The following is a 26,734-nucleotide window of genomic DNA, read 5'->3' as shown; positions in this document are numbered from 1 at the left end:
TCTGTGACTACTGTGGTAACCCCGTGACAAAATATACAGAGACATGGGACCAAGGGTGCTCGGAAACAGAGGACATCAGCTGGAGCTTAGTGAGTGGGCATGTGTTGGGCACATATGAGTTAAACCTGCTTTCTGATCTGATGTATTAGAATTGTTTGTGCTCAGACCACATAAAGAAAGGGTCTTCTGCAGTGTATAGATCCCCATCAAACAGATCTGAGAGAATAAGCCAGTTTCTAAAACTGTTCTACAGGTCGAAGGGAAGCTATGTTTGATTTTTGTATTTCTTTCATAGAAAACCAAGCCTGTGTTTCATTATACACACATATTGTCTAAACCAAATTCATTTTTTTGTATTTCCTCTTAATTTGTAAACAGTACTGGTGCCAGTAGTTGTTAAATTGGATTATATATTTTAAAGACATACCATCACTCCAGAACCAAGAATTCAAAATTAATACCTTTAACCCAAACACACTTTTCTGTAAACCTAAAGAAGTTGTTTCTATGCCAAAACTTAACTTAACCAAAGCATTAAAAAGATCAGTGATTAACAACATAGCCTAACTTTATTTGCTATGTTTTTAATTTAATGATACACTTTAACATAATGAACGGATTCAAGGTTTGCACACTTGAACTGACAGGTTTTCCCTTTCTGCCCATAAAAATGGGGAATATAACAAACACAGAAAAACTAGTTGCAATGCTGGATATTTTTTATTGATAGACCAGAAATAACAGTTGACTTTGCAGAGTTAAGCTGTGCTAAAATCATTATTTCTACAAAGCAAGAGACAATCAAGCGATTTTCTTCACCTTTCGCTTCCTTCCTTAAGTAGCCTGAGAGCGATGCCAAAGAAACAAAGTTGTGAAATGAGATATGAGACCTTCAGGTTAGACAAATGAATGTGCACAGATAAACTTCAACATATGCCACATTCTTTAGGGTGGATTGGAATGTCTCTGTATCAGCCCCTTCTCCACCATTTCTTTGTGCAGACAAATGGACGATGAGCATGACATTCAACATCATCCCAGCATTTACCAGCTGCAAGTACCAAAAACACAGAAGAAAGTCAGACTTCACAAACCAAACCGCTAAAATGTCTAAAGCAGAGGCGTCCAAATGTTTTTCGAAGCAGGTTAAATGTGAGTTTAAATGGGAAAATGCCAGAGGGTGACTGTATCACCTGAACTAAACAGGACAAAGACAACGTCCTGTTGTAAGTTATGTCAGGAATGTTGTGTATTGCAAAACTTCAACTGATTTGATACAACTAGACAATATCTGATTGGATGGAGGTTGAATTAATATTGACTTTTTATATTTTAACCTATTTATACATGAAGCACTGAATAGAAATAAAGTATCTTCTTTTTACCTGAATGATTCATTTGCAAACAGTGTTGCCTGCCATGGAGGTTGTTAGGTTCTCCACGACACCAGTAGGAAAATGTGAAAGAATCGCCACTAGACCAGCGCCAGACATTTGGCTAGAGGACAAACAAATCAGTAAATTAAAACTCATTTTATTAAATACCTGAAAAACATTGTGTAATCAAAAAAAATAATAATTCACATACATATTTCGAATTAGAGGCTCCAAGCCACACTGTTTTGTATTCATGGGTTGCACGTTTTATCATCTTCTGAATTGCACGGTATTCCCCGAGGCTTCGGACAGATGCCAGATGTCCACCCATGGAGCGACAGATTCTCTACAGCAGAGAAATATTAAAAAAAGTGAAGCTGCCCAAACTTAGAGAAATGGCAGAATTAAACAAATGCAAATTAAACAAGTGTGTGAATAAAAAAAACAAAAAAAACAGTAGACTTAGTGATTACCTCTGCTCTGCCCCAAGTCCTGGCGAGTGAAACATATTTGTGACAATGACCATAGATCCTAGTCCAACCTCTCGGACAAACGAAGTACCTCTTGACCAGATCATTGTTTTCTGAGGACAAATAAAGAATAATTGTTAATGTTAAGTTATCTGATAACTTTTTATTCTCTTCAATCAGAATTTATGAGCAAAACATAAACATTGTCAAACTATTTCTCACTTGAATAACAATGTTAAAGTTTATTTTTAAAAGCATAAATGATCAACATTCTGCATGAATCTTTGGTTCCTCTATACAGTTTGGTTTTATGATCACATACGGTTTTTATTACTTTCTAGTAAATCGATAACTACACACTTCCATTATTCTTTTTTTTTTCAAATAAAAATACAAACTGACCTGTTTGATCATTTTGGGCCTTTTCTTCTTGAGCAGCTGGACAGTATGAAACAGCAGTTATTGACTTGGTTTATCTTATATCATAGAGAGAAACGGAAACAGAAACTGTGTGGTTTTTACCTGCAGCTCCGACCAGAACCACCACAGCACAACCAAGGAAGCACACAACCAGAATCTTCATGGCAGAGGTGAGATGATGAGATTTCTACCTTTAGTCAACAGAACAAACTAAGACCATTGAAACAAGATAAAAACATTGGAAACTGAACAAATTAAAAAGGGAAGTTAGAAATCACCTTCTCTTCTTTCTTCTCGTAGCTTCAATGTTCCTGTGTGGAGGCAACAAAAGATAAGAAACAGCTCTTAAATGCAGCTTCTTATCTCATCATCTCTCGTGAAATGAGGAACTGAGGACACACATGACAACATGTAGAAATACAAGTCCTTTTTCTCCATTTTGTCCAAATTCAATTTACACATTGGTTATGAAAATAGAAAGATCTTGGAGCAGCAGAGACTACAGATAAAGTCTTCTGAAAACATTAATTCTCTTTCATATCTGATTTCACCCAGAAATGCTCTACTGTGCATCTACTCTTATGTACATGTATTTTCTGTGACAAAGACATAATTCGCACTCTCAAACATATCGAATGCATGTGCTCTTTTAGTGTAAATACTGTCTGAGACAATCATTGACATGAATGCAAACAGTTGCAGTCTGTGTTGACTTTGGAGAAATCACTCGTAAGAATCGTTGTGTTGAGCTATTTAATTTGTTCTTGTTTGATTTGTTCATTGCAAGCAGCAGAAGGTTTATACATTCTGACAATATACCTAAGTTGTGCTGCCGGTTGAATTGCTTTTGGTTTTTCAGTCTGAAGCTGATCGCTTAAAGAATAAAGAAGGAATAAAGGAGTTAAGATTTATAGCGACCATCAAAAACTGAATAAGTAACATCATCAGAGGAAGCTCAGTGCTGGCTGCTCTTGATAGTGTGGTAGTAAGTAGATGCTACATTTGCCTCAGCTTGATGTAAAGCCTCAGTTTAGGAGTTTAAAACAATCTAGAAGAGCTTAAACAAGCATGATAGTTTGGCATACAAAGTCAAACATGGCGGTTGTTGACCTCACATAGTGCTTTTCACTGTTTGATGTTATTTCTTATTAACTATCTTATTGCTAAATTTGACTTAAATTGTTTGAACTTCTTTTTCTGATAGTTTGGTTTACGCTCTAATTAACCCCAAATACCACGTTGCTGGGAATCTGACAGGATTGGAGCAGAGGTGAACCAGTGTTTCATGTTACTTTGCCTCCATCTGCACACTGCCTGCAGAGATGGTGAAACATAAGTTCTGCTTGCGTCGAGTAATGATTTGACACTAATTTGATGTTTTTTTCTTCCTATCAAAATGATCCGTCAGAGATAAAACGATAACTCTGTTGAAATGAAGCCTGGACTTCCCTTTTGATTATTCTACTTCCTCAATATTCTGTGTGAATTCAGTGTAGTTTGAATAAGAGTTTCATTAGAATGTTAGTAGTCTGTGTTTGGTAAAGATGTGTACAAAGACAGTATATAACATTTTCATCCTCCAGAACTGAGAGGAAAACGTACTTCTTCTGGCTTGCTTCTTTTGGTTTTGCATTTAAAAAACAAGCTTCTTCTTTTCCTTTGGGCTGTTCCCTTTCAGGTGTCACCACAGTGAATCATGTGCCTCCATCTAACTCTATCCTCTGCATCCTCTTCTCTCACACCAACTAACCAACTGTCCTCTCTCACTACATCCATAAATCTCCTCTTTCGTCTTCCTCTAGACCTCCTGCCTGGCAGCTCCAACCTCAGCATCCTTCTACTGATATATTCACAGTTTCTCCTCTGAACATGTCCAAACCACCTCAATCTGGCCTCTCTGACTTTATCTCCGAAACATCTAACATGAGCTGTCCCTCTTATGTCCTCATTTCTGATCCTGTCCATCCTCGTCACTCCCAAAGAGAACCTCAACATCTTAAGCTCTGCTACCTCCAGCTCTACCTTCTGTCTTTTCTTCAGTGCCACTGTCTCTAAGCCGAACAACATTGTATCACAATTATGGCAAGTAAGGGACCCAAGTAAGGAGACTCTGAGAGGGACCGAACTAACAAAAGCGTTTATTGTTAGGAATTTAACGACAAACTGAAATCGCTCCTAACAGGAGGGTACAAAGAAACAGGCTCAAGGCAGATAAAAGATTAACACAAAACAATCCACTCGACTGAACACTAGGGGAGTTAGCCTTAAGAAAACAAGACGCCAAACAGAGCTAATGTTGACAACAGCGGCAGCAGAGGCTCTCCTGGGGCCTGGCAGGAGGTGAAGCAACAGGTGGAGCAACAGATGTGTCTAAGTGATTGTCAGCCGACGCGAAGCCAGGAACAAGAGCAGGATCAGAACCAGGCCGTACCTCAGCCGACCCGAAGCTAGGAACAGGAACATAACCTGGCCAGACCTTTGCTGACCCAGAGACTCGAACAGGAACGGGAACAGAACGGCCGGGCTCCCACCTTTCCCACCTTTTTGATAACTGACTCTCATCTACTTTACCACTTACCTGAACGCTGCTTTGCTGCATGGAAAGAGATAGTAGCTCTGTCTCAGTTTGACCGCTGCATTCTTTGAAGGCTTCACAGTTGTGTTACAGCATTGCAACAACAACAAGGCTGCTTTGAATGTAGTTAACTCCAGAGATGGACCTCCAAGAGGTTTACAGCCAATGGCAGTGTAGCTAACTTCCCTGGACCTGGACAGAAGAGCAAAATAATGAAAAAATACGATGAAGGATTGTTCACATTAGTGGATAAAGAACCCAGATTAACTTCCAAACAAATTCAAGGTGCTCTGCAGACACAGGGTACAACAGTGTCAGCTCACAGTATCTGTCTTAAAAAAGGGAAGCTATGGTAGGAGACCTAGGAGGACACCACGGCTGACAGAAAGGCATAAAAAAGCAAGTTTGCCAAAATCACAATCCTTCTGTTAGAACGTACTGTGGACAGAGGAGAAAAAAGTAGAGCTTTTATGTAAAGGACATCATGGCACCTTTTACAGAATAAGAGATGAGGCCTTCAGGGAAAAGAACACAGTTCCTAAAGTCAAACAAATGTTTTGGGGTTGCTTTGCTGCTTCTGCCTCGACTGTCTGAACAATATCATGAAATCTGCTGATTACCAAAGAATTTTTGGGCGCAACATAGTGGCCAGTTTCAGAAAGCTGCATCTCCACCAGAGGTCATGGGTTTTCCAGCAGGACAATGACCCAAAAAACACTTCAAAAAGCACTCAGAAATGGTTCTGAAATGGACAGCAATGAGTTTGGATCCGAATCCCATAAAACATCTGTGGAGAGATCTCCAAACAGCAGTTGGGAGAAGGCATCCTTCAAATCTGAATGACCTGGAGCAGTTTGCAAAAGAAGATTGGTCCAAAATTCCAGTAGAGAGGTGTAAGAAACTCATACATGGTTACAGGAGGTGATGGATTTCAGTTCAGTTATAAGGGGGTGCTACCAAATATTAAGTTAAGGGTGCCAATAATTTTTTTTCTGAGAAAAGAGGGTTGCATTTTCTGACAGAATTGCAAGGGTGCCGATATTTTTGCCATGACTCTATACCCCAATTATCCACCCAACAAACCTATGTTGGCCAGGTGAGCAACACGGCCCACTCTGGAGGATGAAACTTTGCCCCTAGCTTGTTTTCCATCAGATAGAAGAATCTGCTACAATAAGTAGTGAAACATTTCTAAAAAAAAAGGGAATATGGCACATTTTCAAATCGGCATGGAGGAGGCCGCACTCTGAAACTGAATAAGTGTGCAGACTAGTAAGTGAGGCCTCTGTAACTTCTCTAGAGTTGTTGCAATGTCTTTATATGCAAAGCTAATAAAGTCTTGTCCACGCAGATCTCATGCTACAATTCCTGCCACAGGTACATATATAAAATACTGATTTAAAAGGGGTGAAGACCTATGCAATCACTTTTTAAAAAACAATTGTAGTATTTTTATTTTTGTTTTTTATAACTCTTTGCCACTACTTTGTGAAGAGAGGTTTTCACTATGACAGGGGAAAGCTAAATTACACTGACCACTTGCAGGAGGGGGGTACTTTTAATAAGAACTGTACCTTAAGCACTGCTTGGAGCTGAGTTGTTGTTACACTTTTTAATGTTTAAATTATGCTCCTATACAAAATAGTGAGAATTACAATAATTCAGTGGTTAGGTTACCTCAAAGTGCAAAAGTGAAAGTTATTCAGCAGATATACGGTGATAACTCTGATGCTCAAGATCTCTTTTGAGTTGAAGTTCTGCAAAAATGTAAAATGTTTCTGTTGATTTAAAAAAATGTTGTTTATCTATTGACACATTCAAGATAACATTAAACAATGACTTGTCATTAATGAAAGATAAACTAATTCTTAAAATAATTTCGCAACTTCTCTTAAAGTTGTTTGCAAAAGGATTTAGGACAAGACAAACTGTTCTAAGATGGTGAAATGCAAAGTTTGTTGGGTAATTATTAGTCATTAGTAAATGTACAAATCATGTGTGAAAACAAACAATATCTTACAGAGAAGCCTTCGTTTCAGCTATTTGCGTAGTTTGTTTGGTAAATTTGAGTAAATGAGGTTTCAGCCATAATAATACAATTCATGTATACAGTGTTTTAAAAGAAACTCAGATGTTTTACAGAGATAAATGAGCAATACTGAGGTTACACACACACACACACACACACACACGCACACACACACACACGCACACACACACATAGACACCAGCATGGTGGTGGAGTGGTTAGCAGTGGCACCTCACAGCAAGTCCCTGGTTCAAATCTATCATGTGGCCTTTGTGTGCTGTGGTTCGTGGGTTTCCTCTGGGTACCTCAGCCCTGAACAGGATAAGTGGTTACATATAATCCTGTCCCCTTCTGCGTCCTTCTGCTTGTGCAAGCTTTAAACTGGTTAAGACTTCCCACAACACAACTGAAAGCCTTTTGGCTTAAAGGGTGACTTCACCAATTTTTGAGCAGCTTTCTTTTTCTTTAGTTGAAGGTGTAAATGTACATTAATGGTTTTAAACTTCCCTCTGACTCCCCTATATCAAAATATTTTCCTGCTTCTAGCCGGCTATTCCTGATAAAGTAAATTTGTACGTTCGTGAGAACGTATTTAAGAACTGTGACACTAGAAGTACAGAAAGCTCAGCATTCTGTTCTTTGTTATTCTGCTGTCTGTGATTTAGCAGTGGCAGTTAGGATCAACTTCTGAATGGCCTGGTACTCTTCAGCACTCTGTACAGATGCAAGGTTTGCGTCCATGGTCTGCCAGTTCTTCTACAAGGGACATAAAAGAGACAAATAACATTAAGCTGAGATAGATGCTTGTATCAATGATAACACAGACTAAAGAAACATTGTAAAAAGACACAATCCAGATCAGCCTGGTTACCTGAGCATCAACCCAACTCATGGGGTTGGCAACAAAGAGGAAGCAACGGTCATAGTACAACCACAGGGACAAGATGTGGACCTCTTGACAACATCATGCTCTCCTGAAGGAAAAAGGGGAAAATGCTAAAAACAGTTCAACCTCCAAGTAATATTTTTTCAAATCTCACTTCTGTGTGATTTCTTCTCATTATCCTTTAATGTTACAAACTCACTGCTGGAAAAAAAGGGGGAGGAGAGCAACAGCAGAGGCAGAAGTGAGTGGAAATGAGGGGAAGTTTCAGATTTGCTCGACATTTAAGAGTTGTTAGAGAGTTGTTAAAGCAAAACAGATGAAAGCTGGTGCAAAAAACAGGAAAACATGAAGAAGAGAAATTTCAGTAAAGGTCTGGAAAAACCTCCATTTACCTTCTTGAGTTTGCCTTTTTAAAAAATCTGATTTTCAGTCTTTGCATCCGTAAAAGCTATGGTTTGACTGAGCAGATGTTGACTATTATCTTCTGTAAGAGCAATATATACACACGATGCACAATGTGCTGTAACATGGCACAAAGAAGTGCAGCCAGAGTCAGAATCTTCATGATGAACATAATGAAGATGATGATGTGAAAGATGATGATAATCTGCAATAAAACATAGTTTGTCAGTGTTATTTGTAAAGAGAACAAAGAACTCATAGAGACTAACAATTTATTATGCAGAGGACAGAAGACACAGAGTTCATATCAAACCTACTGCAGAACAACGGGCACAGTGTCGGCCTGGAGCTCGGTCTTCCTCTGTGAGGATACTGAAGGCTGAAGACCAGCTCTTATATACACTTACTTGCCCGGCTCACTTTACTTCTCCAGAACTTAGCAAGAAAACACACTTAGAATTTCAAACAACACACACAATACAAACAGATGTATTTCACTTATAACTTATGATTCACGCTCAGCTCGCACTGCAAAAAGCTCTTCATTGGTGAAGCACATACTACTTGCATTTAATATGTAAAAATAAACAGAAATAAATGATCTCTTATTTTTTTCAATATTTATTCAAGGTTACAAAAACTCATTATTACATTTTGTTGAAACTTGCCAAACTCCATAAAAGACCTTAAATCACTTGGCTTTGAATTAAGCTCTTAGAAATCCAGTTTGAACCTGTTTATATGTGGTGCAGTTTCTTTGCTGAGGCCAGATTTACTGGAGTCTTCATGGAATTATTCTCTACTTCACAACTTTAAGTATTGATTTACTCCATTTAATCCAGTTTTTAGAGTGAAGCTGCTGGTTGGTCAGAAACACAGCAGAGACACAATCTATTAGCGCTGTGTGTAAATCCATCCATAACACTCAACAGCCATCATTCATTTTAAAATGATATTCATTTTAAAGCAATACTGACTCATTAGGTCATTTGACTCAGAGTCTCAGGAGTTGAAAACATCTGGAAGGACTCCAACAAGCACATTACCCTGGCATGCATGGTTAAACATGGCGGTTGTTGAACTGACACAGACGTCGTTTTCACTCATTTTATTTCTTCAGATGTGAACTGCTAACTTAAATAAAATTGTCTGTTATTGTTCTGGTATTTTCATTTTATGCTCTACTTTAGGTTTTTCATACTCCAAATACCAAGAAGTTGCACCAACACCTAAAAGCTATATTTAAAATATTACAGCATTTTTTAAGTTTCATCAAAATAAATATTTTCTGCAGTGCAATATTTCTCTCTCTGTTATTCTACTGGGCAGTTTTTCATTACACTGATATTTATCTCAGTGACAGTGCCGGCTGAGAAAACATCTTCATCTTCACCCACACGCAGATTGAATTTCACATTTTCACTGATGCTTATCAGACAGCCACCCTGTACAAAGAGCACGTCAGAGAGAGTCATTGGGATGAAACCATTTATTTATTATTTTTTTTCCTTTCAGCTTGTCCTGTGAGTTCAAGATTCAAGAATCAAACAACTTTATTAATCCCAAGGGAAATTGTGTTCCCTTGTTACAGCTGCTCATGTGAAAAGTTGAAAAGAAAAGAAGAAACTTCCACGAACCCTTTGTCCATTTTAAACATTTAGTCCATTTAGTCCATTTAGTCCAGATCAGGGTGAATGGGATGAAACCATGATAACTCCTAATACCCCTCAACCCTCTTGAAAGAGATCATTAGTCGTGGCCTTCGTGGTGGATGTGTAAAGTGGTCTTCATCTACTGTATGTTCAATGGCATAACATTACAACTTAGATCAGAAAAACCCAATGCTTTGAAAATATTATAATTTAGTTCTACTGATTTCAACAGGTAAATTCCGACTGACCATCTCAGTTTCAGATAGAATAAACCGACATGAAACAGTGCAGTTTTACTACTGGCATTTCATTTCATTTCATTGCAAGAGATTTAATAAAGCCTTTGGTATTTCAATTTGTTCAGTTGGTGCCAATTTGAAACAAAACCAAATCTTAAATGTTGGGAAACTTTCAGTAAGGAAATTATTTTTTTATTCCGCAGAACAAAGTTGTGCTGAAATCAGACATTCACTCCACTCTCATTAAAGTCACAAAACCAAATGGAAATATCCTGCTCAGTTTCCCATGTAGCATTGCAGCGATAGAATTTATGACATTAGATATTGAGTCAACTTAAAAATGAAATTGGTAACTGAGACAGAAGACTTTGTAAAGATATACTCTACAACCATCAATGTTTGTGGTAGATTTAACAGTTTGGCAGCAGTTCTTGGCATGTGATATTATCTACTTTGACTGTGTTTTTAATATTTAGTTCTTTTTTAAGTGGCAGTCATGCATGAATCAGGATGTTGCTTTAGAGGTAGTGTGAAGTGTTCAGCACACACACTTAATGAATTAAGCTTTGAAGTTTCAGCATGTCATACAGCATGTAAAAGACTGCAACGTTAGGCTAAAGGAAACCAAATGTGTGTTGTCGACGTTCGAAAAAAGGTTGATTTAATCACGTGGTGGGTGGTTGTCATATCTTGATCTGTCACTGGGTTCACATACAGTACAAGTCCTTCCATCCAGCTTTAACGCCCACACAGACCATGTGTTTGTAGCCTCTCATATGACCCAATGAACTGCTTGTTGAAATAGTGCTTCCATAAGGAAAAAATGGCACCTTTTCATATAGCACTCCTTTTGACATCCCACATAAGAATAACAAATAACAGTCTGCCAAAAAAGTTGTACTCCCTTAAAATTGCATCACATCTCACAAGACCTGCATCACTTGGATTTAAACTGTAGTCTTATGTTTTAAAGTGCCAGTGCCTTAACAGCTGTCAGGCCGGAGAGCTAACGACAGGACAATCTACTGGCTCTACATGATAATTTGATATTTGGTGTTAGATTCATCAAATTTAATTGGAATTTGACACACTGAAAGCTACAGGAAGTAAATCATATGATACTGTAAGTATTTCGTTTTTTTATTTTTTTCTTGAGGATTTTGGATCATGATTAAAGCTGAGTTATCATATTTTGTGGGGTGGAAATGTACCTTCATAATAATTATCCCACATAGTTTGGTCTGGAGCCAAACTAAATTGAATTTTTGGAAAGCGCCTATAAATTCAGCTAGTCAGACCACACTACGCAGTGGTCTCACTAGTTGTTTTCCTCTTCTTCTATACAAACATTACTCACCACATGTTTCAGCCTGAATAAAGGTCTTGTTCTTTATGCCACCTCCCACCCTAACAAGCCAATTCAGGCCAGGGTGGAACAAAGGCCTATTCTGTCGAATATAACTGGGTTCCCCATGCATTTTATTCAAACTGAAGAAGCTGCTGGATAAGTACTGAAACCTTTCTAAAGAAGAAACAAAGAAGTCCAGTTGACGTGATTCAATCTTCGAGCGTGCATTAATATTCCCAGCTAACATAAACTGCATGCTGTAGAATAATCCACACTGAACTCACTTTCTTGGGTCTCCACACTTAAACTGGATGTTTTAAGACAGTGTTCCAAAAGCAATGTGTCCATCGAGTTTAGCCATGAATTATTAGCATCAATCATAAAAAGTAGAGAAATGCATGACTTGCATCCTGGCACCACAGCAATGACGATGAAGAAAATAGCAGAATATATGTTGTTCTGAAAGTCTTCTCTGCTCTAAGTCACAATGATGCATGTTTGCTGGTGTCCTCTCCAGGGCTGCAACCCTGCCAGTAAAGAACGCTTTTTGTTTTTTTCTTTACTGGCAGGGTTGCAGCCCTGGAGAGGACACCAGCAAACATGCATCATTGTGACTTAGAGCAGAGAAGACTTTTTATTCACATGTTTAAAACATGTTGTTCATCTCCAAGTTTATTGTAGCTGTTTCCGTTAAGAACTGATCCAAAAAACCCACATCACCAAGTTTACTGTGACTGTTCTCTCCCTGATACAGTCTTGAGCCTCACTGTAGTTACCCGTGAGATTAAAACCTCTGAGTGCCTCATCCCCGGTTCATACAGAGCACACGTGTGACCCAACATGACGCGGCTTTATTCTCAGGCTGATTGAGCAATTTCCTGTGTGGAGCTTTTTGTGCGAGACAGATGTTTTTCCTCTGTATTCATCCCCCTGCTTTGCAAAACATCTTCTTCCTGACAGAACACATCTCCTGCACCATTTACCACCGACTCCACTGTCATCAGGCTGACATCATTGTGGCCTTTGAAGATGCAGCTGTGTGTTTATAGAAAGCTTAAATCATATGAATCAGAGCTCAGTGCAGACAGAATGGAGGACAGTGTTTACTTTATGTTGCAAGTTATTAAAAATCCAGTACAAAAAATTTAAAAATTGTCTTGAGACCTGGCTGAGGAAGCAGCAGCAAACATCCTGACTAACACTGTTTATATAAACATACATGACTTAGATTTAATGGATTTGTCAAAATGTTGTTGCAGTCTGCAGTCTTCCTGTTCTTCTATACATACATTACTCATACATACATTAAGAAAGAAAAAGTGCTTTGTATCTAACATGACACAATTTGTCTTAAAGCATGACTGGAGGAACATTAATACTATAAAACTTTACACTGTTTAACATCAAACACTACAGGGAGCCTGGCGGCTCAGTGGTAGAGCATAGGGTTGGGGCACAGAAGGCAGTGGGCTTGAATCCCAGACCACAGGCATGGCCACACCCACCCACCAAGGGTGACCGGTCCCGAGCCTGAAAAAAAAAAATGGGAGGGTTGCGGCAGGAAGGGCAGCCGACGTAAAAACACATGCCAAACCAAACGTGTTCTATGACGACCCCTGAAAGGCCGAAAGTGTCAGGATCTCTCTGCACTTCCTGTCTGTGGACTTTTATTTTGTGGCCCTACTTCCTTGGTTGCATTGGTTCTTTTTCCCAGCTTTGCTTTCGTTTTTCCCCTGATGGTTTGCACCTGTTCCCTCCTCTATTTAAGTTCAGTCTTGTCCTCACTCCCCTGCCAGATCCTTGTTGTTGTTAACGTGGTCACTGCCATCGTGGTTCCTGTCGTCAGTGTCGCTGTTGTTACCGTTGTCATTATTACCCTCATCAACCACACATCTGTATGTATGTTTCATGGACTCTTGCATTCAGGACTCTAGTTTCTTGGACATTTTTCTGGGACTCTGTGCATCTGTGTCATTTGGTCTTTGGTTTGCTTTTGTTCTCAATCAGTGTTTCTTGTTTTAGTCTTGTTTTCCCCGCCAGTTGCTCCTGGGTTTTTGTGTTTTAGGGTTGCCTTTGTTTAATTTAGTGTTTTTGTCTAGTCTCTAGTTTTCTTCCCTAGTTTTGATCCTGTTTTTTTCACGTTTAGGTTTGCTTGTGTGTTCTTAGTTTGCCAGAATATTATGCTTAGTTGTTTCATGTCTGCCTCCCCTTAGTTCTTGTGTTTATCTGCTCTAGTAGTTTAATGTTCATCTGTGCCTTATTCATTTAGTAGCCTTTGTTTGTTCGTTAATTTCCTTGTCTAACTTGTGTCTGAGTCTTAGCTGTATTTATTTGGGTAAATTCTGTTCTGAATCCGGGCTCTAGAATCTTCACCATTTTAGTATCTGTTAAATAAACCCTTTTTTCGTTCATCCCTCGCACTATCTCCTCTCTTGGGTCCACCCCTTAACCAAAACCTTGACAGAAAGCCGTTGATCTTGTGTAACATCAACCTCTAAATTACAATAGTCAAGTCAAGACTGCTGTTCATATAAACATCCTGTAGCTACACTGGTCCAAAGAAATACTGCCCACGCATCATACAGATGTCTTTAGTATTTATTTTCCGCGCTCTCTCTCTCTCTTCATTAGACACCGTGAAAACTACAAGAAATAAAAGGATATACAACTTTTGAAATAAATACATGTTTTCCAGTCAAAATCTCTCAGGCTAGTGTTGGTACAAAACCACATCAACATGAATACAGCACTGTTACCGTGTGCACCTCTTGAACCAAGTGCAGAATAATTATTTTGGGACCGCGTGTCTTTCCTCAGTATGAACACTAGCTTGACCCATAATGCCACCATGATGTCCCTCACCAACTCTAGTCACATGACCCGTCCATCAAAATAAAAGCTTTTACAAGCCCATTCAACTTTGACCAAACATTTTGTATTTCACATAAAATGTATTTACAAACACATTTTAATAGTTGTATGTAATAAAATAATTCTGAATTGGGTCCTTCTTAAAATACTTATACCAACCGTAAGATTACTGGGACATCCTGAAAGTAGGGAATTACATTAATCCAACTTAGAAGTAACAAATGCATGGACCAGTTTTTCGGCATCACTGTGAGACAGGATGCTCCTAATTTTGGTACGATGTTCCGTAGGTGGAAGAAGGCTGTTCTAGAGATTTGTTTTATATGTGAGGTAAAGGACAAATCCTGGTCAAAAATAACTCCAAGGTTCCTTGCAGTAGTAGATGTTTTACACCGATGTTTAGGGTAAACCTACATAAGGTGACACACAAACAGGAAATTCTTCACTATTTTGTTTAGTATGATCATTTTAAAAATGTAAAACCAACCAAGTTGCCTGAAGTTTAGAATAAAGATCTTATGTCAGTGACCAGACTTATTCCCTATTGTGTCCACTGATGACAACTTCACTGATTAACGTTAAAATCATTGCAGAAAAAGCGACAATGACATATGAATGGTGGGAGTGTGGAAAGGCTCAGTAAATGTTTCACTTTTTCCCCCCCAAACTTTTCATTATTATCACTGTGATTGGAAGCTACTTTGAAATTGTTTAATACCACCACCAGCAATTTATCCTTGCACAACCGGCACTTGAAATCAATGCAGCCTATCTGAGCTCACCATTTTGCACAAGTGTATGCACAGGTACCTGCAACTATTTCTTGACCCTTACAGGCCAATTCCAATCTTTCGTCAAAGAATGACACTGTCCTCCTGTAAAATAGGACTCTATCTGTAGGAAATATAACAGTCCATTTTATTTTTACTTTTTGTGAAAAAGTTTACCATTTAGAAGATTGGAGTGTTTGGATGGGTCAACAACACAGACGAGGCTATTGTTCTGTTTGTGAAGTTTCAAGGGGGCGAATGTGAGTTTTGATATAGTCTTGAAGTAAATTGCTTTGATTTCAAAGGAAGAGACTGAATTTGATCTTAGTGTGAGGGCAGTGACTTAAAACAGGCCAGTGCCCCAACACATATTGTTTATTTGACCCCATTGTAACTTAAGTTCATATTATACACTGTTCTTTGGGGCATTTGATTTACTAGTTTAGCTTATTTTGAGATATCTGCACTTCAGTCTTCTGCACACAGACAACAACATAGTGAGCTTTGATTAAGTGTTGTTACCGATGTTCGCCACCAGAGGGAGACGCCCTTTAGCCAGCGTTTCTGTCGGGAGTTTACAGGCAGCGCAGACACACAATCATATAGCGCTGAGACGAGACACGAGACAGAACTATGCTAACAACAGTGCACTGCTTGCTGTGTCATTTTGCAGCTTTGTGAGTAAGGAGAGAACCCACAAGATCCTGTTTGCGTGTTCTTGTCAAGTGTGCTACATTAGTCATTGTGTGAATGTCATTTTAACTAAGTGTTTGCATTAATATCACAGACAAATCTTGCTGTAGTTCAACATAGTAACAGCATAGCGAGGTCCTATCATTAATATTCCCACAACAAATCAAAGGTCTCTATGCGCTGCAGAGTCTCAAATACTGTTAATAGTCTTACACACACACACACACACAAAACAAACAAACATGTTCTTCAAAAATGACTGATGAAGCACGCTGGCTAACATATAGTTAGGGGATTTAAACTACTTCTCTAAAGCCCTGCAATAGGAGCCCTCTGGCATTTTTTGTTATTTCTGGAGATTCCAATCATGTCACTCTTGCTTTAACTCAGTCACTCCTTCAGGAATTGGCAAAGTGGTACTGAGGAGATCTACAGAGACTGTTTTGAAACCACAGACTGGAGTGTACTGCCATATCATGAGGGAGTAGACACTGAAGGCACCACCCTCTGCTTTATGAACTATCTAAACTTTTGTCTGGAAGTGGTGCTTCCTGTTAAAACTGTACACTGCTTTGCCAATAACAAATGCTGGGTAACCAGTCAGGTGAAAGCAGTTCTCAACAGGAAAAAAAGAGCCTTCAAGGACTCCTACTGAAGGAAGCTGGATAGACATCTAAAAGTCAACAGTATGCGGAATGTCTGGAAGTGGATGAAAACTATCAAACTTAACATCTTTGTTAATCAGTTTGACTCTACACCTGCAGAGGTGGCCGAGGCCCTGCAGCACATCTACAACTTGAGCTTGAGGAAGATGCCTAGGCTTTGGAAACATACCATTGCCCCTGTGCCTAAGAAGGGATGACCCAGCAATCTTAATGACTACAGTCCAGTAGTACTCAACTTCCATTAAAGAAAACACTGGAGCAGTTGGCACATCTTAACACTTCAAGTGCAGCGGGCCCAGGATGTTTGTCTATCGGAGTGGGGGAGTGTGGGGGTGAAGGACACTGTTCTGTTCCTCCTGCACCGTTTTCTCACACAGCTCGATAAGCAGAGCGGAGCTTTAAGAATTCTTTAATAGATCTTTTAAAAACCACGAGAAACAACATTTTCTGGTCTGATGAAATAAAGATTGAACTCTGGCCTGAATGCCAAGTGTCATGTCTGGAGGAAACCAGGCACCGCTCACCACCTGGCCAGTATGATCCCTACAGTAAAGCATGGTGGTGGCAGCATCGTACCATCGGGATGTTTTTCAGCGGCAGGAACTATGAGACTAGTCAAGATCGAGGGAAAGAAGAATGCAGCAATGTGCAGAGATGTCCTTGATGGAAAAACTGTTACTGAGAACTCTGATGTTGGACACAACCCTAGGTGCTAAACAATATGGCAGTAAGTGAAAGAGAGAAGTAGGCTTTTCAGCTGTGACTGCAGTGAATGAGCTTCAGGAAGAGGAAGGTGAGATCAAAAGAAACTAAGAAACAGATTTATTTGTTTCTGTACTTTAGCTCAGCTATCTGCATGAATTCTCATACCGCAGTTCTACAATTCCTTTTTTATAATAGCTGGTGGTTATACAGAATATGATGGCATTGGACTATGATGTATGCAGATGACATTGTGATTTGTAGTGAAAGCAGGGAGCAGGTGGAGGAAAATCTAGAGAGGTGGAGGTCTGCTCTGGAAAACAGAGGAATGAAGCTTAGCCGCAGCAAGACAGAATACATGTGTGTCAATGAGAGGGACTCAGGTGGAACGGTGAGGTTACAGGGAGCAGAGGTGAAGAAGGTGCAGGACTTTAAGTACTTAGGGTCAACAGTTCAGAGCAACGGTGAGTGTGGAAAAGAGGTGAAGAGGCGAGTGCAGGCAGGTTGGAACGGGTGGAGAAAAGTGTCAGGTGTGTTGTGTGATAAAAGAGTATCAGTGAGAATGAAAGGAAAGGTGTTCAAGACGGTGGTGAGACCAGCAATGTTGTTCGGCTTAGAGACAGTGGCACTGAAGAAAAGACAGGAGTCAGAGCTGGAGGTAGCAGAGCTTAAGATGTTGAGGTTCTCTTTGGGAGTGACGAGGATGGACAGGATCAGAAATGAGGACATCAGAGGGACAGCTCATGTTAGATGTTTTGGAGATGAAGTCAGAGAGGCCATGAGGTGGTTTGGACATGTTCAGAGGAGAAACTGTGAATATATCGGTAGAAGGATGCTGAGGTTGGAGCTGCCAGGCAGGAGGTCTAGAGGAAGACCCCTGAAAGGGAACAGCCTAAAGGAAAAGAAGAAGTACAGAATATGATGGCATGGAGTCAATTGTAGCAGGGAGAGATCTCATTATTTTCTGGTACCCAAAGGTCAAGTTTGTTTATCAGAAATCCGATTGTGTTTAGGTATGTTTTGCGTCTCCCCAATCATGTAATATTTTCACTATTGGTCCATAATACAGTACAACTGGCCAATGTCTCATGTTGTGTAATGTTCTGTCCAAAAGACTTTTGAGCTTAGAAAGACCAAACAATGAACAGTTGAATCTTATAAAACCGTCTTTGAACCGCTACTGACATACTGTTTACTTTTCCGTATTTTGGATGTGAAACTGACAGTGATTTAAGTTTTTGTTCTGATAGCTCAGCAACTAGAAGCATGTTTGCTCTGGCTGATAGAAAATGGGGATTTCAGAAGGGTTTAGGTCTTGTTTCTTGAAAATCTTTTAAGTTACATTTATGTACTTCAACTTTTGCTCGGTTTTAATATGAAAACATATAGTTTAGCATTTTACTACAATATGTTTAAATGTGTGCATGTTCTAAAAGGGAGAATATTGAGTTCTTGGCTAAAATGTAAATCACATGATCAGAAAATGTTAGAGCATTAGTGTTGGAAATGAACTAATAACATTTAACATCTATTTAAGTTTCAGCATGGTGCACAGGGTAACCTTGTAAAATCCCAAACTGGATTTTAGCTCCTGAAAAAAAAGACTAAAAACTCTAACATTTTGCAAATATACACATACACACAAGTTTCCTAATCGTTACATGACAAAAAAAGTCGAAAAGATTCGATTACCACACAACTACCACTGCACAACCACCACCCAACATCAGCCTTGGCAAATGTTAAAAGTGTCACATCAATAACATACCTGTTGTGGCAACTGCAACTTGAGTGATGAGTAAAATGACCAATTCCATTTTGTTCTTCATGGTGCTAAATCAAGTCAGTGTGCAAGGACAAAAGTACTGAGTTAATGCAGATTTTACACTTGATGAATGTTCAAGGACAATAAATGAAATGTGGTTGGTTCTGCTTTTGATGTTGTATACAAACAATTTCACGTGAAAGGCAAAAAACATTGAACACTGGGGAAAGAAAACAAGACAATATTTTCACATAGTGTGTAGACATTTACAGCAGGCAATTTGAATGGTATTATACTTATGGTTCAGTACGTTACCTTTTATGAGAGTGAGACGTGTGGTAAGCTTGTGACCACAACCCTGACTGTAGTAGATATGACAGGTATGATGGTGTAATAATAGATCAAACTATTATAATTTAAAAAATAATTATTGTAAATAAAAATAATTCTGCCTTGTTTTGTCTTCCGTAAGTGAAAAGTTGCTCTCGTGTTGAGATCAGGTGGCTGTTGGCCAGTGAGGAATATACTGTTTCTTTGCCTTGAAAAACCCTTTTGGGTCATTATCAATGTGCACTATGAAGCTGCATCCTATCGGTTTTGCAGCACTGGGTTAATCTAAGCAGAGACTTTGGCCCTATACACTTCAGAATTCATCCTGCTCCTGTTATCAGCAGTCTCAGCATCAATAAACACCAGTGACCAGGTTCCACTGGTTCATCATGAGCTGTTCATTTCCTTCTCCATAATTTTATGGTACCTCAAGAGTCTTCTTGGCCTGGCTAGATGCTGTGAAAGGGTTTCGTTTTCTTCCCCATAGACAGAATTATACAGTCATACACTTCTGGGCCTTTTGCTGTTGCTGAGCTGCCATTTAATTCCTTCTTTTTAAGAATGTTCCAAACAGCAAATGTACAGTAACACTCATAGCCACCTTTAGGCCTTTTATCTGCTTTATTGGTCATGGAGTAACCAGCCAGATCTGAACATGGAACTGCACGGCCGCTATTTGTTTTATTATTTATGAGCCTCCAAAATAGGTGTGTGTAGATAAACGATGTCTTGTACACACTATAATGTACTAAAAACAACTACAGGCTTTTTTTTTTACAGTTTTTGTCTCATTAAGTAGTTTGTTTGCCAACACGGTTTGTTCAGTTTGACAACTTTTGCAATCTTCATTCTGCAGAAAATCAATTAAAAGCTAATATTTCCTAACGCTGTTTGCAGTGATACTAAAGTGAGTTGGACAGGTGGGCAGTTCAATATGTTAAAACTGTCTGACTTTAAATTATACTTGCGTGCGTCAATGATATGCAGAAAGTGTATAATAATAATTATACATTCCACATCATCACAAACATATGATAGTATCTAGGTGGCATGTCATTTTAAGCATTACAGGAAACACTAACATTTCAGTTCGGGCTCAAGAAAAGACATTTGTGTGGCAGTGCAGCAACTGTGGTACAGTTACTGACTTCAATACTGTCACTTCCCTCATCACAGTGATATTTAGAGTCTGATCTGTGCATGCTGCCATGTGCAGTGCATGTCTCCACACAACACAGGATTTTAGCAGCATCCAATTATACAATCAGCTGCTTTTAGAAATGCACATCTACAATAACATGCAAATTCAGCTGTGCAGCCAAACGGAAGCTAAACTCTGGCTCCTCAGTTCATGAAATGTTACTAAAGTACCGTAAGTGAGGAGCATTAGTAAAGTATTTGTTCGACTATGCACATAGACAGATGAGAACAACTTGTCCTTTTGTGGTAAATGCTGTAGTGTGCAAGAAGTGAAGAAGACGTGTTTGTGGTTGAGGTATTTTTATAAGGTGTGAAGTTGTAGCCAAACTGTCTCTTGTTGTTGATTTGCTACTGTATTTGCTTATCACATTACATCCCTCTTCAGACATTATACAAAACTTGACTTTAAACTGCAGAAACATATGTTTGATTGGAAACAGACTTTTAGTGTTTTATTGTTTTATTCCACAAATCACAAACCAAATATCGCTGCACCGTTTTGTCAGTGACTTCATGAGCCAGGCCTTTCCTGTCAGTGTGTGTCAAGTGTGATGCCATAACTGTATAGAAATAACAAATAACAAATAACAAATAGGAGGATGTTGTGCCAACAGGCCAAAAAAACCCCATGAAATTTAAACCAAATGCTAAAACCCCAAACTTATTAACAGGTAAACCAAAAAAGTGTTTGCAAGAATTTGATCTCATTTAATAGCCAACATTTTGAGATTTTACGCTAAGACAATAATAAGTCAAAGGTTAAATTTCAAACTTTCATAGCGCTGTACTGCATGTTCCTGTGTTGTTAGAAAGCTGTATACAGTAAGTAGGTCACGTTGGTGTGTTGTGGGCACACGTCCCAAACTGAAGTTTAGTTTACTTGACACACATTTTCTAACAAAACAAGTCTGTGGGGGAAGTTCTTTAAAGTCAGCAGTGAAGGATGTGGGCGAGTACAAATGTACTGTATGTTGGTCATGTTGTAGTAGAGAACAAAAGAGGAAAAAGTTCCAATTTGCAAAGATGTGTAAGGGGGAGGAGACCCCACACAGCACACAACTAGCAAAACCAGATGAGGCTAAATGCCTCAGAGAGGCTATATTGTATTGACTTGGCTTATTCTCCATCCTGTAGCTTTTCTGCTTATACAGGTCATGGTTATTTTAAAAAAAATAAACATTTTCAGCTGAAATATGAATGAAAGAAGTGTCTTTGACCCATTGACACTGCGCTGTGTAATAATCAGCAGAGCTTTAGATGGAGATTTCTTATGCTGGTTTGCTTCTGTATATTCAAACACTGATAGAACTTGTTTCAATTGAACATTTCTTATCTCACTCTGTTTAAAAGAAAGAGTTGACTCATAACCACTAAAACCTCTGACCACAGACAGACGTGGTGGTTAGTATTAGCCCTATTTCCTTCTGACAAGAAAGAACTGCAACATTTTAATTTATTATTTTAATTTATTTTATTTCTTTATGTCTCACCATGTGGTGCAATTGAAAATCAGGACTTTATGTGGATGCACTGAAAAAATAATAAATATTTGCAAAGTACAAACTTTCATAAAGGAAAACAAAAAACTTAAATGGTTACAATGTTTCCAGTGTTGGTTTTACTGTGTGATACACTTTGAACCTTTTGACTCATATTTCCATCAAAACATGTGAATAAGCATTTCAGCTTATGACATTAGTGTTTTGTTTTTCATTGTTGTGCTTTGTTTAAATTGTTGAACATTTTCTATAAGCTCAGGATTTGGGCAGATACTGATGTTACTGAGCAAGAAGAAGCCAGACAGCATCGACATATCATGGAGATCACCTCTCTCTGCCTCATACTGTGTAAGAAACTCTCTTTTTTTTTTTTAAATACTGTCTCTTCATATTTTTAATTGAAGTCACTCAGTTGTTATTATATGAATCTGAATTTACGTTCATTTCATTTACACGTGTTAAAAAGAATAAGATCTCGTTTAAACAGTCTGCCAGCAACGTGAACATCAATATTTAGAGACAGGCAAAATCAGTTGTCATGTGGAAAAGTGTGGAACAGAGAGGAATTGTTCATGTTCTTCACTTTCCATTTCCCACCAGTTGATGATGACTCTGTCAAAATGGGAATTTAAACTGAACAAACACCTTGTTTCTAAGGTCATTAGCTCAACCACCATTGTCCTGAAGCTGCCACCATTTTATATTCATGACCTCACAGCCATCACATATAGAAATTATTTACACAAGATGTGCTACTTGCTCTGACCCTTACCCAGACTCTTCCTCCTCCTACTTAACCTTATCACTTAAGTAGCAGATTAAGTTATCTAAAATACCAGAAACATGGTGCCATGTACCTCAGTTCTAGGGTCTGTATCTTTTGTCTAAATCCAGCATTTTCAACAACACTACGGATGCACGTCCTTTAAAATGATGCAGCTTATAGTCTCTGTTAGCCTTGTAATTGGCCTCAAGATGACTGCTCCAGTGACTGTCAGTGTTTTCTGGCACTGCATGTTTTGCAGAATCTAAAATACTTGTGCCTTGTACAAAATGACCTCTAACATTTATCTTATGGGAAACTTTTTTGTTCTTTTGCGTTAGCACTTAGGTGGCTACATTTCATCAAAGAGTAAAAAAAATAAGGTGTCAAGCGTTTTTTACAAACACATCTTTCATTTCCTTTTTGAACCACCAGCCGCGACACTGATCATCCAGCCTGACAGGTCTCAGTTCTTTCGATATGAAAATATCTCTCTGAGCTGTGCAGGGTCAGCGGACTTCAACAAGTGGACAGTCAGAAGAAATACCTCCACTAAGACTTCTCAGACCTGCAGGGGAGACTTTGGGGACCCTCAGGAGTCCTCTTGCATCCTGAACGACATCTACACAATAGACAGTGGGTTGTACTGGTGTGAGTCAGAGGACGGGAATGAGTGCAGCAACACTCTGAACATCATAGTGGCTGGTGTGTTCGTCTTTTTTTGTTTTTGTTGTTTCTATACTTTAAATGTTAAGCAGATACAGACATTATTTAAATTGTCTTATAAAATAAGAATATATTCTGTGCTGAACTGACCTGGGCATGTAATAATCAGGATTCAGTTACCCTACCAGTTTCAGACACATTAACTTCAGCTCGACTTTTCCTGAATTTCAGCTGGTGCTGTGATCCTGGAGAGTCCTGCACTTCCTGTGACAGAGGGAGATGAAGTGACTCTTCGGTGTTCACACAAGAAAAGATTTGATCCACAGCCTACTTCAGATTTCAGTGCCACCTTTTTCAAAGATGGTGTTTTCATCGGGACTGATGCTGAAGGAAAGATGATCCTCCCATCAGTTAAACAATCTGATGAAGGTTTCTACAAGTGTAAACACCCCACAGAAGGAGAGTCAGCAGAGAGTCTGCTGGTTGTGACAGGTGGAAACAATATGGACCCAGGTAATAATCCATCAGTCTTTAACTAGCTGATGCTGCACCACATCTGTCTCTATAAAGACCTGTGTTTGTAACTCACGTCCTGAAAAAAGTGGAATCACCCAATCAGCTTGGTCCAACACATTGTAGAGATTTTGAGAACATGCACATCAACAACCCTTAAAATCTACTGTACATATACCCATAATACCCTTCACCACATAGTGTTGTAGAGGGAGATGTTTCCATTGTTGTGCATCATGACCTCACAGCCATCACATATAGAAATTATTTACACAAGATGTGCTACTTGCTCTGACCCTTACCCAGACTCTTCCTTCTCCTATTTAACCTTATCACTTAACTTAATCTGCTACTTATTTAAAATACGGGAAACATGGTGCCATGTACCTCAGTTTCAGGGTCTGTATCTTTTGTCTAAATCCAGCATTTTCAACAACACTACGGATGCACGTCCTTTAAAATGATGCAGCTTATAGTCTCTGTTAGCCTTGTAATTGGCCTCAAGATGACTGCTCCAGTGACTGTCAGTGTTTTCTGGCACTGCACGTTTTGCAGAATCTAAAATACTTGTGCATTTTACAAAATGACCTCTGACATTTATCTTATGGGAAACTTTTTTGTTCTTTTGCGTCAGCACTTAGGTGGCTACATTTCATCAAAGAGTAAAAAAAATAAAGTGTCAAGCGTTTTTAACAAAAACATCTTTCATTTCCTTTTTGAACCACCAGCCGCGACACTGATCATCCAGCCTGACAGGTCTCAGTTCTTTCGATATGAAGACATCTCTCTGAGCTGTGCAGGGTCAGCGGACTTCAACAGGTGGACAGTCAGAAGAAATACCTCCACTAAGACTTCTCAGCCCTGCAGGGGAGGCTTTGGGGACCCTCAGGAGTCCTCTTGCATCAAAAAAGACATCTTCACAATAGACAGCGGGTTGTACTGGTGTGAGTCAGAGGACGGGAATGAGTGCAGCAACACTCTGAACATCATAGTGGCTGGTGTGTTCGTCTTTTTTTGTTGTTGTTGTTTCTATACTTTACATGTTAAGCAGATACAGACATTATTTAAATTGTCTTATAAAATAAGAATATATTCTGTGCTGAACTGACCTGGGCATGTAATAATCAGGATTCAGTTACCCTACCAGCTTCAGACACATTAACTTCAGCTCAACTTTTCCTGAATTTCAGCTGGTGCTGTGATCCTGGAGAGTCCTGCACTTCCTGTGACAGAGGGAGATGAAGTGACTCTTCGCTGTTCATACAAGAAAAGATATGATCCACAGCCTACTTCAGATTTCAGTGCCACCTTTTTCAAAGATGGTGTTTTCATCGGAACTGAGGCTGAAGGAAAGATGATCCTCCCATCAGTTAAACAATCCGATGAAGGTTTCTACAAGTGTAAACACCCCACAGATGGAGAGTCAGCAGAGAGTCTGCTGGTTGTGACAGGTGGAAACAAGATGGACCCAGGTAATAATCCATCAGTCTTTAACTAGCTGATGCTGCACCACATCTGTCTCTATAAAGACCTGTGTTTGTAACTTACGTCCTGAAAAAAGTGGAATCACCCAATCAGCTTGGTCCAACACATTGTAGAGATTTTGAGAACATGCACATCAACAACCCTGAAATCTACTGTACATATACCCATAATACCCTTCACCACATAGTGTTGTAGAGGGAGGTGTTTCCATTGTTGTGCATCAGCTCTTTCTGTCCCTGTGTGTCCTTCAGTGATTGTTCATTAATCCTGACATACTGGATGTTTGTGTTTCACATCCGGTCAAAACTACGCCTAAAACTCTTCACCTTGTTCCTCCTGACCCCACAGCCCCAATGTCTTTTAACATGCTGATGCTTGTAATCTTGGTGTTCATCCTCTACACTATTATTATAATAGTGTGTGTGTACGCGTACCAAAGGTACACTAAAGGTAAGGGAAGTAATTACTGAATTATATATTTGCTCCGTTGAACATATTTGCTGTTGCTCTGCATTATGACGATGGGGTCAACAGTTTAGTTGGTCGAAACTGGAGATACTGCAACACATTTGCACGTCAAGACACTAGCAGATATTAACACTGTTATTTAGTATTTGTAGTTAAATCAAATCATCTTTTTTCTGTAGGTTTCATGTCCACATGTCAAAAAAGTTAAACATACAGTTGCTTTTCTTTTAGTTTTTGCACATTACTTTTAAGATAATAGGAAGAACAATTTAAACAATTTAAAAATGATAAACTATTATTTTGCCCATCAATTCCTGACAGATCCTTTTAGACTCTGACTCCCATCATCAGGTCTCTGCACAGGGTTTTATTCTGGGCTTTGGTTGGACCCCTCTAGCACAGTCAGAGACTTGTCATTGAAGCCAGTCAACTATTTTCTTGGCTTTTTGGATCGTGGTCATACAGAAAGGTGAAGCATCATAAGTTTTCTTGAAGAGCTTCCCTGTTTTTGGCTCATTCACTCATTCTACCATAAAGATCCGATTGGTGGGATGTCACTGAGATGTTTGTGCTTTTGCCAGGTTCTCCTCTGACTCATCTATATAGACTGATCTATTCAATGTAAAGTAAGAATGCAGGAAAATGTGCAAAAAGTCATTGGGCCTGAAAACGTCAAGTCAACTTCAAAAATCAACTATTGGAACCTAAACTAAGAAGATGAATAAGCTTTTTCCTGTTGCATAAATTCTCCACAAAGTGTTTTTATTTTACACTTTTTAACAACACACTGAATATTCTGCCCTGTTGCTCGGGGGAAAGCCATGTCCAAAAATGATCTGGACCATAAATCCATGGGTAAACTGTAACAAAATGAAGAGAACGAAGTAAATGAAGACAAAGGTTTATTTGAAAACACATCACAGTGATTTTACACTAAACTACAGTTT

At 39.0% G+C, this 26,734-nt stretch overlaps 2 protein-coding genes across 5 annotated transcripts in view; one reads left to right on the top strand and one right to left on the bottom strand.

The window, feature by feature from the left end:
- Positions 1 to 701: 701 nt before the first annotated feature.
- On the bottom strand, positions 702 to 2,658 carry LOC137138158 (ladderlectin-like). Of its 2 annotated transcripts, none has more exons than XM_067525149.1 (7): positions 2,545 to 2,658; positions 2,369 to 2,457; positions 2,249 to 2,284; positions 1,850 to 1,959; positions 1,588 to 1,722; positions 1,386 to 1,497; positions 702 to 1,051 (listed from the first exon to the last, which is right to left on the bottom strand). In XM_067525149.1, exons 2-7 carry the CDS (start codon positions 2,427 to 2,429, stop codon positions 972 to 974), a joined length of 534 nt encoding a protein of 177 aa, XP_067381250.1. In that variant the 5' UTR covers positions 2,430 to 2,457; positions 2,545 to 2,658; the 3' UTR covers positions 702 to 971. The 2 variants fall into 2 exon arrangements, with proteins under 2 accessions (XP_067381250.1, XP_067381251.1); XM_067525150.1 differs by having other exon boundaries at positions 2,369 to 2,453; positions 2,545 to 2,654.
- Positions 2,659 to 11,009: 8,351 nt separating this feature from the next.
- Positions 11,010 to 26,734, top strand: part of LOC137138156 (sialoadhesin-like) — a 34,867-nt gene continuing 19,142 nt past the window's right edge. Inside the window, exons 1-6 of one of the 3 annotated variants that reach the window (XM_067525144.1) lie at positions 11,010 to 11,172; positions 22,152 to 22,240; positions 23,091 to 23,360; positions 23,553 to 23,834; positions 24,563 to 24,832; positions 25,025 to 25,306. In XM_067525144.1, coding sequence (XP_067381245.1) covers positions 11,165 to 11,172; positions 22,152 to 22,240; positions 23,091 to 23,360; positions 23,553 to 23,834; positions 24,563 to 24,832; positions 25,025 to 25,306 — 1,201 coding nt within the window. In that variant the 5' untranslated portion in view covers positions 11,010 to 11,164. Of the gene's footprint in view, positions 11,173 to 22,146; positions 22,241 to 23,090; positions 23,361 to 23,552; positions 23,835 to 24,562; positions 24,833 to 25,024; positions 25,307 to 26,734 lie in introns of all 3 variants that reach the window. The other 2 variants (XM_067525146.1, XM_067525147.1) reach the window with 2 other exon arrangements.

This window comes from Channa argus, chromosome 12 (genome assembly GCF_033026475.1).
Source record: "Channa argus isolate prfri chromosome 12, Channa argus male v1.0, whole genome shotgun sequence".
NCBI lineage: Eukaryota > Metazoa > Chordata > Actinopteri > Anabantiformes > Channidae > Channa > Channa argus.
Note: the sequence above shows the minus strand (reverse complement) of the source record. Positions and strands in the feature narration are given on the sequence as shown.